The sequence below is a fragment of the Teleopsis dalmanni genome, chromosome 1, assembly GCF_002237135.1.
Source record: "Teleopsis dalmanni isolate 2A chromosome 1, ASM223713v2, whole genome shotgun sequence".
NCBI lineage: Eukaryota > Metazoa > Arthropoda > Insecta > Diptera > Diopsidae > Teleopsis > Teleopsis dalmanni.
Genome location: NC_051846.1, coordinates 129,381,704 through 129,396,753, shown reverse-complemented (window position 1 = coordinate 129,396,753; position 15,050 = coordinate 129,381,704). Strand labels below are relative to the sequence as shown.

Here is a 15,050-nt window from a genome sequence, read left to right as displayed (position 1 = left end):
TTTATAAATAAATTTAAGTAAGTTTTTTAAAAATTAAATTGAAAAAAAAATTATAAATTAATTATTTAATATTATAATTATATTTTATGAATAAATTTAAGTAAGTTTTTTAAAAAATTATATTGAAAAAAAATTGTAAATTAAACAATAAATTAATTATTTAATATTATAATTATATTTTATGAATAAATTTAAGTAAGTTTTTTAAAAAAATTAAATTGAAAAAAAAATTGTAAATTAAACAATAAATTAATTATCTAATATTATAATTATATTTTATGAATAAATTTAAGTAAGTTTTTAATTCAATAAAAAATGGTAGCTTTAAGTGAGAGTGTCGGGTTCTTTTTTGCGGAGTGGAGTGCGGATGCGGTGTGTGAAACTAGGTACAGGGGCCCAAACGAGGACGTTTGAAATTAGTAAGGGAGGAGTTAACTCCCGCGTACCCCAAAATCCGGCCCTGTGCTTAGTTTCATTAACGGAGCAATCATGCGATATTGTTCGAACGCATGGTTGCTACCAAACGGGACATCCACTTGTTTGTCTGGAAAAGTCCCGTTTGGCTTCGGTAGCTCCCAACTTCGCAAAAGTGTGCTCGGTCTCTCCTGCTTCAGCCTCCGAAGAAGCAACATCAAATTTTTCTAAATTAACAAAAAGAATGTTTAACTTATATGCCCGTAATCGCGGATAAACAGTTTTTAATTGTTTCTTTGTAAAGAAATGATTATTGTTGGGTGTACTCGACACCCACATTTAAAGATTGCTGCGGCAGTATAGTAGTACAAGTCGATACTTAAATCAATTACGAACGAAACAACTAGACGTCATGCCTATTGATCAGGAAAGAACCATATAGCCTTATAAAGGTAAAAAAGGTGGAATCGAGTGCAACGATTCCATGTTTCGTGCCTCAATGAAATCAATTATTTTTAGACCGTTGTTATAGATGGATTCATGGACCAGAAATTTCATATCGTCCTTTCACAAATTATACGAATTCAAAAACAATGTACAAATTCCATTTACAGTATTAAATAATTTTTTTTGTTATGCTTTAATTAAAATAATCTCTTATTAAACTTCAAAATTAAATATAGACACGTATTTAATAAAAGTACATATTTTTAATTTAGTTATTAAAGTCGAAGTTAAATGAAAGGTGAGGCAATATATACCGGCTCAGCTAGTAAACATATAAACGCATAATTCAATATATTGGTAAAATCTTTAATTCTATTGAATTTCTTCTAAAGAGATTGATAATAATAAACATAAAAGGTTTTTATAAATCATATTTTTTACTTAGGCTACGCTGGTCTTATAAATAGGATGCAAATCAACTTTAATTTACTTCATTTTTCCATCCGGCGTTTCTTTAGTTTTTTTTCCAACATCTTCAAGGGTATCTAAGAGATTTTTTTATTATTTAATGTTTATAATTTTTTTACAATGAAAAGTAATGTTACACATATATTTTTTTGATAAATTATATAATGTTGAGGTAAATAATATAATTAACTAATTTAAAACACTTTAAGACTCATTAATGAATTCTTGACTATTACTATTGTTGTTGTTATTTATTTGTTCACAGTTTTAATTTTATACATTATTAAAGTTTGTATTGGAGTTGCTCAAAAAGCTACGCTTTCTTATAATGACAAAGAATTTATACTTAAATTTTAATGGGTTTTCGAATAACAAAGAAAGAAAGGACAAACACAAAAATTTATTAAATTTTATTGAAATTTAGCTGACAATACTGTTTCAGCTGCTGTTTCTAGTATTACCCAGTACTCATCATCAGTGGTCTTAACCTTGGAACTTGGCATCAAACAAATTATATACGGACTATAAACTAATTAAAATTATATTATTTCCTAGAACCACTGATGATGAATATCATGTTGAAAGTTTGTGCAGCCTTGGCTACTTGTGGATAAGCACGATTAGTCCTTGTTTCTAATTTGACAGTTCTAAGTCTGACATTTGCAGTCCAAACAAATTACATAAGGACTACAAACTAAATAAAATTCGATTATTTCCTAAGACCACTGATGATGACTACTTGGCAATACTCGAAACAGAGTTGTATGGTCAGCCAAATATTAATAAAATTAAATAAAATTTTTGTGCTTGTCCTTTCTTTCTTTGTTATTCCAAAATCCTCTAAATTTATGCATTATTAAAAAGTTATATTTGTATAACTGTTTATTGTAAAAAAATTATAATTATTTATAATAATAAAAAAGCTTTTAGATACTCCTGAAGATGTTGGAAAACAACAAGAAATTTGTTTTATCTGATATTCAATCTTCGGCAATTGCATTCATAATAAATTGTCCGCTGAACAAAATGCGTACAGAATGAAAACAGGACGAAAAAAAGTCTTTCTGCATGTAATGATTAAATCTCATTCTTACTGCAACAAAGATTTTATTCCTTAAAGATTTTGATCCTTAAAATCGAATAATATGGGATTATAAAAACCGGCTGCACTGACTCAACATATAGTAACATCAAATGCACGGGTTTGATTTAGAAAAATAAGCTACACAGGAATTAGAAAAAAAAATAGTTTAATTAAATCATACTCTGTTAAAACAGATAGTATTCTTAGCTATTAGCTAGAGGAATTACAGCGAAATTGTTTAGAACCATAAAAATATTTAAGTAAATATGTAAATAAATAAATAAAATAAATATTGTACAAAATACTGAAATGATGTGTCATCTACTTTACTGAGAACTAAAAATCAATTGAAACAACTAGTATTAAACAATCAACATTTAAAAAAATATAGACAAAATAATTTTTTTTTCTCAAACACATTAATTAATCCTGAGGTATATTGTTTAATTCAACATAAATACCACAATACTTCTGTAGCCAATGAATTTAATACAAATCTAATGATATAGGAGATATCTATATCTTCTTGGTGCATTTATGTATCAAACAGTAATTATGAGATTAAATGATTAACATTCATTTCAATACTAAATGTTCAGAAGGCTACTAAAATGCAACAAGACGAAAGACGTTGTTGTTCTTGTCGCTATTTGGGATTTAACCTTACAGACAAACTGATGCTGCTGTTAGCCGAACCAGTCTACAATTATGAAGTCAAAAATTTCTCTATATCAAAAGCAACGCCGAAGTTATTATATATGCAGGACATGGGCTGACCATACATAACAGTTACTTTAATAAGAAGACATTATTTAATGATATCCAAAGCTCTCAAGAGCTAAATTTATTTGTTGATTATCGCTTATTGACATCTGATAAAATACCTGCCGACACGCCGGCTGATTTTGATCAATATTCTAAAAAATTAAAATAAAAACTAACAACAAAGAAATACATTTAAATTTATTTATACATCAAAGTCATCAAAGTACAAGATAGCTTGCAAATTTTTCATGCATATCACACAAAGTATTTGAACTATTCGAATATATAGTAATAAAATAGATATTTTGTTGAGTCTTAAACTCAAGGATGTTGATGATCAACTGCTGTACTTAAGACAGCGAAATATTTAACATATAGGCCGTGTGCGAGTTCGAGTAAATTGACGGTAAATTGAGGGAAGTAGTAAATTATGTCGGTATGGCAGCGAGTGTTGGTATTTACCAGAATTTCGAGTAGGGTAAATTAGGTGATACCATTGCGAAAATTTTATAAGATGTTTAATATATAAATAAGTAAATTTGAAAACTTTTAACCAAAAATAATAAATAAGTGCTATAAATAAATATTTACATAAGTGCTGTGCAAAAAATCACTAGGAACTTTCAATTTACTTTACCTCAATTTACTCGAACTCGCACACGGCCATAATAGTCTAAAATTCAAGTCAGTACAACGAATCATAATCCTTAAATTAAAAACTTTAATTTGTAATACATTTTAAAATATAATGTAAGAACACAAATGTAATTAATTAACAAAAGTTTATTATATTGTATAATCCTGCGTACAATGTATTCTAAATGCAATTACCTGTTTGTGTTATGCAGATACAAATTAAAAGGAAAATAACTTTATTTATATATAAATCCATCTTCGCTTTTGTCCTTTAAAATATCATTTGTTGCCTCTAGAACCGTATTTACAATATATATTTGGCAGTTTCAGTTAAAAACTTAAATCTTCTGTATAAAATATAATTATTATCTTGTAATTGAAATGTTATTTCTAAATGCAAGAGTTTTAAATATTTTTAATTGTATTTTTAAAAATTAAATGTTCACCAGCAACAAATAATATCAATCATACGTTTTGGTGACCGCCTTTGAATTAGATGAATATAATGAGATGCACATTAATGTGCACATATGTATATAAAAGTTTCATTTTATTCACAAAGTAAAAATTTTTTTGTAATTTTCATTATTTGACAAGATAAAAACGCAAGCGTTATGTAAATTGTTCAATTTTTATATGTTAAACCGACATCGACGGTGTTAGGAAATATTGGCATGCTGATGAAGCACATCAAATACTGCACAGGAGTAAAAAAATACTTGTATATCAAGTGAAGTGTGTTATAGCTAAGTTTGAAATTAAACAAAGTTTCAAGTAAAGGCTGATACATTCGAGTTATTTACAGCAGACAAAGTAGAAATACAAATCTAGTATGTGTGTCTTCTTTCGATATTGTTAATGGCGAGAAAACGTTAAGGAAAATCTTATAATTTTTAAATATCCCAATTGAAATGAATTCATCCACACTCTAACAATTCTAATTTGTATTTGTAGTCACTTATACTAATATCTTTATAAGTATTTGTGTACTTTTAGCCTATAGTCTTTAAGAACAAATAGCTGCACCAGCATTTTATAATATACGTAAATCACAAACAATGAACTTCAAATTGATTTTTATTGCATTTAATTTACTTGAGCAAGCAAAAGATGACAGAGCCAAAGTTACACGTAAATTTCAATAAATTTTTAAATTCATTTGTTTTGATTTTCATATTTTAAGAAAAACACTGGTTCATTTTAATTAATATACTGCGTACAGAATTTTTTAAATTAAATTTAATAGTATAAAAGCTTGTGAATAAAATTATACAACTTAAATATTCATCAAAACAAGTAGACGTATTTTCGATATTACAGTTCGTTTGCTGCTTTGAGTTCAACTAAACAAAATTGGACTTGCAACTAATAGGAAAAGAGAGTAGAAGCATTTATAAAGCTGCGAAGCCATAGAACTAGCTTTTTTGTGAGAAAAACTATTTTAATGATTTCTCTTAAACAATACGATTTTACGAGAATAATAAAAAGCTTTTTCGTTAAAGACTATGTTATTAAAACATTTAAATAACACGATAATGTTAAAAGAAATTGTTATTAAATGAAGAAATGGATTAGCTAAATTTAAGGCCCAAACACAATGACACAATTGTTACGTTTGATTCGTAAGTTAACTTATCTAAGCAATTAAAACGAATAAAATAAAATATCTTAATATGAAATTAGTTGTTTTAAAATAAAACAAAGATTTGACAGAAAATTATAAAATTAGTATTCGGTACATTCAATAATAAATTTATAATGTAATTAATTGATGTAATATAAATGCTTCAAATATAAAAGTACGTTTTTATTATACTTGTTTATATATCATACAGTACAATGTATGTGGACATATATTTTGATAAAACAAATCAGCAGGCCGATTCCACAAATCACTATAGCTAAAACTCAATAGCTAAAATTCTTCAAATGCATTTTAGCGACTTTTGCGATTTTGCTAACTGGTTACGCTTAATTTCTATTCGCTAATTTTCTCAACTTTCAAAAACAGTTGATTTTTCTGGATAAATCGCCAAATTTCGTATTCTGCTAAATTGGCAATCGCTAAATTTCTTTAAAAACGACTAAAATTTCTTCTAATTTGATTGTTTTTGGCGGTTAGGTTTTTACTGTCGCTAAAAGTGAAAATATTATTTTTTAAACAAATTGAGCAATAATTTTGTACGTATTTAGTATATATTCATAATTATTAATTAATTAATTTATTGTAATAGAAATAAACTTGCATTTAAACTTAAAATTAAAAAAAATAATTATTAATATTACGAAAATTTTGTGGCAGTATTGTAGTGAATGTGTGTTTGGTATTCAGCAAATGTAAAGGCATGTATTTTATTTTTCATATTTTATTTTTAATTTTTGAAACTGCACCAAAAATAAACGAATTGCATATGAAACAGTGAAATAAATAAATTTACACATACATTATTTAATATATTTTATTTATTATTTAATTATCAGATATTTATAATGGAATTCGTGGACTTAAAAACAAAACGCAACAAACATTTAATAAAAAGCTTTGGTCCACAGAACGCTGATAACATCCCATAAATTAAAACAATGGATTCACTTTTTTTGCAATTATTAAACATCAACTTATCTCGACCAAAAAAACCGCAAAGCAACAAGTAAGCGTATGTCCCTCGAAATTTCATGTACGGAGTTATTTCCGCCATAAAAATTTTACATAAATATTTCGAAAGACGAAATATTTCAAAAAAACGCTCATCAGAATTTCGCAAACATTTACTTTTGAAACGTAAATGATTCTGTGAATCTCTTATATCACCAGAAAAAAAAATCTTTCTTATTAAATAGTCCATTATTCAACTAATCCACATACCAAGGTTATATTGATTTAATTTTAATTTAAATTTCACAACGTCTAAATATTTTTTGCTGCAGTATCTGCTTTTAAATTTCAAATTTAAATTATATTTCCAACAGCTGATATTTGTTCACAATTTTTGTTTTTATTTTGACATTTCAATGCATTTCTGCATTATCTACATCGCCGGATAAATTTAGTGAAGAGATTGTGTTAGCAGAATCACATGATCGCTTATTCTCCTAAAATAAACGAATCGCTTATTTAAGAATTTTAGCGAAGAGATTATAGTTATAGCGATAGCGATTAGTGGAAATGGCCTGCAGCATTGATTATTTGCTTTTAAATTAAAACACATGCAATGAAATAACGCAATGTTGCGCACAATAAACTTTAAAACTCTATAGGCTTCGAAAAATTTCAGTGTAATCCTTTAAAATATTGATTACTACAAATTGAATGATTAACAAACAGGCATGACAAAAATAGTTTTAAGTTTAGTTGTGTGCACTGCTTAACATATTTCAACATATGATGTTAAATATTATGAATTGTAAATAAATTGTATAAATTTATTTGTTTGTATTAATTTACTTTTAATAATTGTTTATATTGTATTAAATAATTTGTTTGTCTTAATAATTTGGTTGAAATACATTTTATTGTAAAAAATAACTTTGTCAATGCAATGCCCAAAATACGTCATACGCTTTTGTTTGTACATATAAACAAAAGCGACAAATTTCGTCTGCAAGAAAATGCACTCTTGCAGTTTGTAACAAGTTCATTGTTTGGCATGCATGATCAAGGTTATTTTAGTTAATTTATTTGTTGTAATTGATTATTAATTTTTAAATAAAAGGCACAATTCAATTTTTGACAATTCAATTGATGCGAAGCCACATTCGTTATTGATTCATTTCTTTATTCTATTAACTTTGTAAATTTAGTTCAAGTGCTAAATTTACGTCTCATAAGTGCCTATTCACTGGATTTAAGTGTTCAGTGACTAGGTTAATTAGGACAATCGTCGAAATCTCTGAGTTCAAGTATTCAGTGGTTTTCTTTTTTGATAGAGTCAACATAAGTACTAGATTAAAGTGTTCAGTACTTGCAAATAGTTGATTCCAACGTTGATCACATATTTTGGTTTGATCGTACATTTTTGGTGACCCCGTGAAACGGAGAGCAGCACTGGACTAGCAGCAGTCAACAATCAACATTCAGCAGTTAAGTTTCGGCATTCGTAGCTCATTTGGCAAAAACTCCAAACACGATCATGCAACAATGGAACCAACTGGGTTGTTTGCATGATGAACTGTGAGAAAGTTTGGAAAATCCACTAACGTCAGGATTTAACCAAGATGAATATTACCAAATTGAGGATTCGGTACAACAATGTTTGATAGAGCTGTCCATAAAATTGGATCAACTACAAAACAAACTAGCAGCAGTAGCAGAAACAAATATGCGATCCTCACTGCCATTTCCAAAGGTAACAATCCCAAGTTTTAATGGGAATTACTTAAAATGGAGGCAATTTTTTGACTTGTTTACACAAATGGTAGACAAACAGCCACTACCAGCTGCTCAAAAAATGTGGTATTTGAAATCACATGTGACTGGTGAAGCTGAAAAATTAATCAGTCATTTCAGCAGCCATCAGTCAGTGATGGGCCATCAGGCACATCAACCGTAGCAGCGGTTAAAAATTTACACGACACAACGAAAGAGTGTCTATTAGCACTGAACAATCTTGGCGTTCAAACAACTTTTTGGGACCCAATTTTGTTACAGGTACTGATAAAAATACTCGATCGGAAGATGCTTATTAGATATGAGCAATCTCTGGCAAAACCAAAAGAGATACAAACATGCAAGAGTTTTTAGCTTGTTTAGAGCTACAATATCAACTGATGGAAGTTGTAGAACATAAAGATAAAGTGGCCATAAAAACTAAAGCAGACCGAAATAGATCATTTTCGTCGGCTGTAACAATTCCCAAAGGAAACAACAATTGCAAACTGTGCAATGTAGACAGGCGCCCACTGTACCATTGCCGTAAATTCCTGCAATTTTCGCCATCTCAACGATTGGATTGGGTGAAAAACCAACAGCTCTGTTTCAACTGTTTCAAAAATGATCATGTGGTAAACAAATGTTTATCAAGAAGTTGTACCAAATGTAATAGAAATCATAACACGTTGCTACATTTGGAAGTTAACAATCAAACAGAACAAAATATTCAACCTACTTCAAGTGGGTACAATACTGCAGTTACCACAGCGACAGCAAACACATCCACAGGTCATCGTGAATATGTTTTTTGCCAACTGCAAGAGTCAAAATAACTGCAGCTAATGGAAATACAAGTGAAGTCCGAGCATTACTAGACTCTGGTTCGCAAGTGAACATAGTCTCTGAGCGTCTTGTCAAAAGCCTCAATATATCAAAATCGTTATTGTACATAGAAGGTATAGGAAAGGTGCATAAAAATTCAACGCAGCGAGTTAACATCAAATTTCAATCCCTTAACTCGAGGTTCACCACAGAAGTCGAAGCGTTTGTGCTTTCAAACATAGTTCCTCCTCAACCAAGTTCCAGCTACGATATTTCCAAATGGAAGGTCCCGAACAGCATTCATTTAGCAGATCCAACATTCTTCCAACAAGGGAAAATTGATATTTTACTCGGTGCGGAGTTCTATTTCAGTCTGTTAAAAAAGGGTAAAATCACGCTTGCTACTGGGGATCCAGTCTTGCAAAATTCTACACTTGGCTGGATTGTCAGTGGCATGGTTGCTTCAAATACAGATACATCAAAAGTTTTATGTGCAGTTTTTGGCGGTGGGGTGGAGGCTGTTGATAATAATTCATCGTTAGAAGATGCAATTGAACGATTATGGCGAATGGATGAGGTGAATACAACAGAAAGGACATTATCCAAAGAAAAAAAATTTTGCGAATCTAATTGTGTTCAGAACGTTCGTACAAATAAAGAAGGACGTTTTGTGGTAAGGTTGCCGTTTCTGGAAAACTCATTGACGTTAGGAGAATCTCAAGAAACAGCTTGGAGAAGGTTTATCAGTCTTGAACGACGACTAGCAAAAAATGATGTGTTTATGGAAGAGTATGAGCGATTGGGTTACATGACTGAAGTAAACCTGGATTCCATGTTGACTCCAACATATTTCATTTCTCATCATTGTGTACTAAAACCAGATAGTACAACTACTAAACTTCGAGTGGTGTTTGACGCATCAGCTAAAACTACATCTGGACACTCGTTGAATGATTTAATGTATAACGGACCGACAGTTCAAAGTGAACTCTTTTCAATTTCGCTTCGTTTTAGGCGACCACGGTTTGTTCACACAGATATCGAGAAAATGTATCGTCAAGTTTTGATAAATCCTGAAGATCGGCGCTATCAACTTCTCATTTGCAGAAGCAGTCCAAATTCAACGATTCGTTATTATCAGCTAAACACAATTACATATGGGACTCGAGCAGCTCCTTACCTAGCAACAAGATGTCTGCAAAAGATAGCATTTGAAAATAAGGTGAATTATCCATTAGGAGCTCAAATCCTATGTGACAATTTCTACGTTGGCGATGGGTTCGGTGGATCAGATAGTTTAATTACGGCTATTGAAGCTCAAAGACAACTAATCCATATTTTGAAGAAGCATCATTTTTATCTACGGAAATGGAGCGCAAACCATCCTCAACTTTTGAAAAACATTTCTCAAGATGATCAATAGGTAAATCTAGATTTTACTAATGATAATGACGAGTCAATCAAAACGCTGGGATTATTTTGGTTGCCCAAGGCGGATTTATTTGGAATTAAGGTCAAAATGGTTACTGAAAGAATAATCACGAAGAGAGTCGTTAGTTCTGATTTAGCTAGACTGTTGGACCCACTTGGTTTATTAGCTCCAGTAATAGTCAGAGCAAAGATTTTCATACAACACTTATGGCAGTTGAAATTATCTTGGGATGAACCACTTCCTACAGATCTTCGTACAACATGGTCAACATTTAGAGAAAACATAAGTACTCTTGAAAACCTTCAAGTGGCAAGACATATCTTCAGAGGCAAGGTACCCTCATCAACACAGCTACACATTTTTGCTGATGCATCTGAAAAGGCGTTTGGTGCTGCAGCATATGTCAGAGCAATTTTAAAGGACGGTAGAATAATAATGCGACTATTATGTGCAAAGTCAAGAGTAGCACCACTCAGAAAACAAACATTACCGCGACTAGAGTTATGTGTGGCAGTCCTAGCAGCGGAACTTTCAGCAAGAGTCAAAAGTGATCTTCAGGAAAAGGACCAGCCAGTATTTTTGTGGACTGATTCAGAAATTATTTTGTCTTGGATGAATTCACAGTCCTCATCATTTCAAACATTTGTAGCTAACAGCGTGGCAAGAATTCAAACAATTGGTTGGTTAATGTTAGGTTAAAGGACAACCCAGCTGATGTGTTATCAAGAGGATTTTCAGCAAAGGCATTGTCAACATGTGCACTTTGATTTTAATAACCGTTCTTTCTGCATGGAAGACAAGAAGTATGGCCACCAATGTTTTCATCATCATTACAAGTTCCAGTTGATCTGGAGAAGAAAAAGGTTATGCTGTAGCAACTCAATGCAATGACGCAGATTTAATATACAGAATTCAGCACAAGAATTCTTTCAAGACGTTACCAAGGATAGTAGCATATGTTCTTAGATTCATTAACAACACAAGAATATCAAAGGAGTCACGTGCCATACATAACATATAGCACCTAGTGCTAACGAATTCGAAGCAGCATTAATCACTATAATATGTCACATTCAGGGTAATGATTTTCATGAAGAAATCAAACAACTGAAGAAACAAGGCCATATTGATAAATCTAGTTCAATCAGCAGTTTATCTCATAGATAATGCAAATGTTCTTAGAGCAGGAGGACGCTTAGAAGCCTCATCATTACCATACGATTCTAAACACCCAATGCTGATCCCATACAATGATCCATTGGCGAAATTATTATTCGTGATGGTCTACGAAGAAAACAAGCATTGTGGCCCGCAGGCACTATTGAGTATAGTATGGCAACGGTTTTGGCCGATTAAAGGTAAATCAACAGCCCGAGCAACGGTTCAGCGATGCATTCGATGCAACAAAGCACGTCCGCAACTATGCCAACAAATTATGGGGAATCTACCAGAATCAAGAATAACTCCTGCAAGACCCTTCATTAATGCTGGGGTAGACTATTGCGGACTATTTTGGATCTACTACAAGGTGAGGGGCAAAAAGCCAACAAAGGCATATATTGCTGTCTTTTGTTGTTTCGCCACAAAGGCGGTACATCCATGCGCCAAAAACCAGTTAGTAGAATTAGAGGAAAGCATTTATTCCAATGAAGGGCAAGAAGCAATAATCTCTGCTTGCAGTACTACAGGAATAAACTCTCATTTTGTTCCACCAAGGGCTTCACACTTTGGCGGTTTATGGGAAGCATCCGTGAAGTCCGCAAAATATTTGTTACTACGCAGCGTTTCAACAGCATCATTGACGTATGAAGAACTCGAAACAGTGGTGGTGGAAATTGAAGCGATATTAAATTCACGACCATTGACTCCAATGTCTAATGATCCAACTGATTTGATAGCATTAACTCCAGGACACTTATTAATTGGAGAAGCTCTTACAACTCATGTGGACAGCCGATCAAAACCAGAAAAACACACGTTATTGTCACGTTGGAACCTAGTTTCCCAGTTAAAAATGCCTGTATGCTCTAACTGCCTGTTAATACAGATGATCAACCAACAATGGCTGAAGCTGATCACGAAATGCCTCCTTACAACGTAATTATTGTAGATAAAAAAGAGTCGTATGAAGAACCCAAGACAAAACGTAAAAACTGCCGACCAACTTATACTGTTCTGTATTACTCACACTATTACTGATATTGCCAATAGTAATAGGGTCTCCAATTGATAATAAAAGGTTTGGATCGAAATTGGCTATTCACTTGGAAAATCTGGGCATAGCTGCCATATCAATTACTGAATGGAATCTATTAGTTTATTACGACTTAAGTCTTTATTGGATAGAAGCATCAGCTCTAAACACAGGAATAACGTCGCTACATCAAGCTTGTCAACAAATAAAACCAAACGCATCATGTGCGAGTACAATTAATCACTTTAAACATATTGAATCCGAACTGCAACTAGATGATAAATTACTTCATGATCATCGCTCCAGAAGAGGAGCAATTGATCTTGTAGGCAATATTGCACATTCGCTATTTGGAGTATTAGACTCAGAATATGCCAAAGGAATGTCAAATATAATTTCAGAAGTGAAACAAAATGAAATGCAATTATTGACGTTATTTAAGAATCAAACATCGGTTGTCGATTCAACAATCAACATAATGAAGAAAGATAAAATCGCAGTTCAAGAAGGTTTTGAGCACATTGACAATGAAATAAAGGCACTGATGAATTCCATAAAAGATACAAATAGAGAGGTTAATCAGGTACGGCTCAATCAAGTTTTCAATGCAGAAGCCATTCAACTAACACTGGTAGCACATAATCTACAGAAGATACAATCTGCCATTATAGATGCTCTAACTGATACTCATCATGGAAAAGTCAATCCATTGTTATTGACACCAACACAATTACAAAAGGAAGTCAATCAAATCAAACTTCATTTATCACCATCATTAAAATTACCGATGCCAGAAGATGAGCTAATATCCCTTTACAGACTAATGAAGGTTAAAGGTGGAATCACACAGCAGCATACAATTTTTAGTATAACATTACCCTTAATTGAACATGAACGATTTGAATTGTTTCAACTAATTCCAATCCCGAACTGGTTAAATGACTCTATGGCGGTAATTGACTCATGCAGTTCTATGTTGGCTATTAATACGCATCATGATCAATATTTTCCTCTTATGAAATCCGATTTAAGTCTTTGTGAGACCATAAAGGAAGGGGAATTTCTTTGTGCCAACGTCCGCATACGATACAATTTTGGTTCTGAAATATGTGCGTGTGAGATCAACCTATTCAACAACAACACAATATCAAACTGTCGGTTGAAATACACTATCAACACTCTGACCTGGATTCCATTGAATAACAAAAATCAATGGATTTATGCGACATCAACATCTTCACGAGCAACTGCATTATGTAATAAGAAAATCATACCACTAAATCTAAAAGGTTCAGGTTTATTACCGATCGACCCAGACTGCGTGCTTAAACACCACTTCGTTTCCGTGCAAGGACAACAAATAATTGCAAGCACGTCAAGATATTCATATAGTAGTCTTGGTAAAATCTCCGAATTAAGGCTACAATCCCCTATAAAGACATCAGATGCTTACATCTGACAACCAATACGATCAACAGCTGAAAGAGCTCACAGTATTGCAGAAGGTTTTGCAGTCGTACCAGATAAATGATCTTCCGAATCAATTTCAGTCACACAAGTACCACAGCTTCACCATAGTTTACGCAGCACTTGTTATAAGTCTGATATTAATCATAATCATGATGAAGAAGAAATTGCAGAAAAAACCTGTAAACCCAATTGAAGTTTCACCCGATGAAGAAGTCACCCGCACGACACCTATACCCATGCCACCTCGGCAGTCACGAGAATTCGTTATCAACATATAGTCGGACTGACTACCTGACAGCTAGAGGCTCATATTGTTGAACAACAACCGTTCAACAATATGAGCCTCTACGCGAAGGAGAATGTTAAATATTATATTATATTATTATGTATAAATAATTTGTTTGTATTATTTTGTATGAATAATTTGTTGTAATAATTTCATTTCAAATATATTTTGTTGTAAAAAATAATTTTGTGTTATGCAATGCCCAAAAGCACGTCATACGCTTTGTTTGCTCATGAAAACAAAAGCGTCAAATTTCGTCTGCAAGAAACTGCACTCTTGCAGTTTGTAACAGGTTCATTGTTTGGCATGCATGGTCAAGGTTATTTTAGTTAATTTATTTGTTGTACATTGATTATTAATTTTAAATAAAAGGCACAATTCAATTTTTGACAATTCAATTGATGCGAAGCCACATTCGTTATTGATTCATTTCTTTAGCTTTGTAAATTTAGTTCAAGTGCTAAATTTACGTCACATAAGCGCCTATTCACTGGATTTAAGTGTTCAGTGACTAGGATAATTAGGACAATCGTCGAAATCTCTGGGTTCAAGTACTCAGTGGTTTTCTTGTTTAAATAGAATCAACATAAGTACTGGATTCAAGTGTTCAGTGCTTGCAAATAGTTGATTCCAACGTTGATCACACATTTTGGTTTGATCGTA

General features: G+C 32.0%; 1 protein-coding gene across 1 annotated transcript; it reads left to right on the top strand.

Annotated features, from left to right (window-relative positions):
- Window positions 1–8,539: 8,539 nt before the first annotated feature.
- On the top strand, window positions 8,540–10,428 carry LOC119666083. Its single transcript, XM_038075358.1, has 2 exons — window positions 8,540–8,978; window positions 9,023–10,428. Exons 1-2 carry the CDS (start codon window positions 8,540–8,542, stop codon window positions 10,426–10,428), a joined length of 1,845 nt encoding a protein of 614 aa, XP_037931286.1.
- The last annotated feature ends 4,622 nt before the right edge of the window (window positions 10,429–15,050 follow it).

Bases quoted from the DNA above. Each gene is read 5' to 3' on its own strand.
- LOC119666083 (XM_038075358.1), top strand. From the start codon at position 8,540: ATGCAAGAGTTTTTAGCTTGTTTAGAGCTACAATATCAACTGATGGAA. The intron at 8,979-9,022 runs GTGAATATGTTT...AAATAACTGCAG, and splicing joins AAACACATCCACAGGTCATC to CTAATGGAAATACAAGTGAA.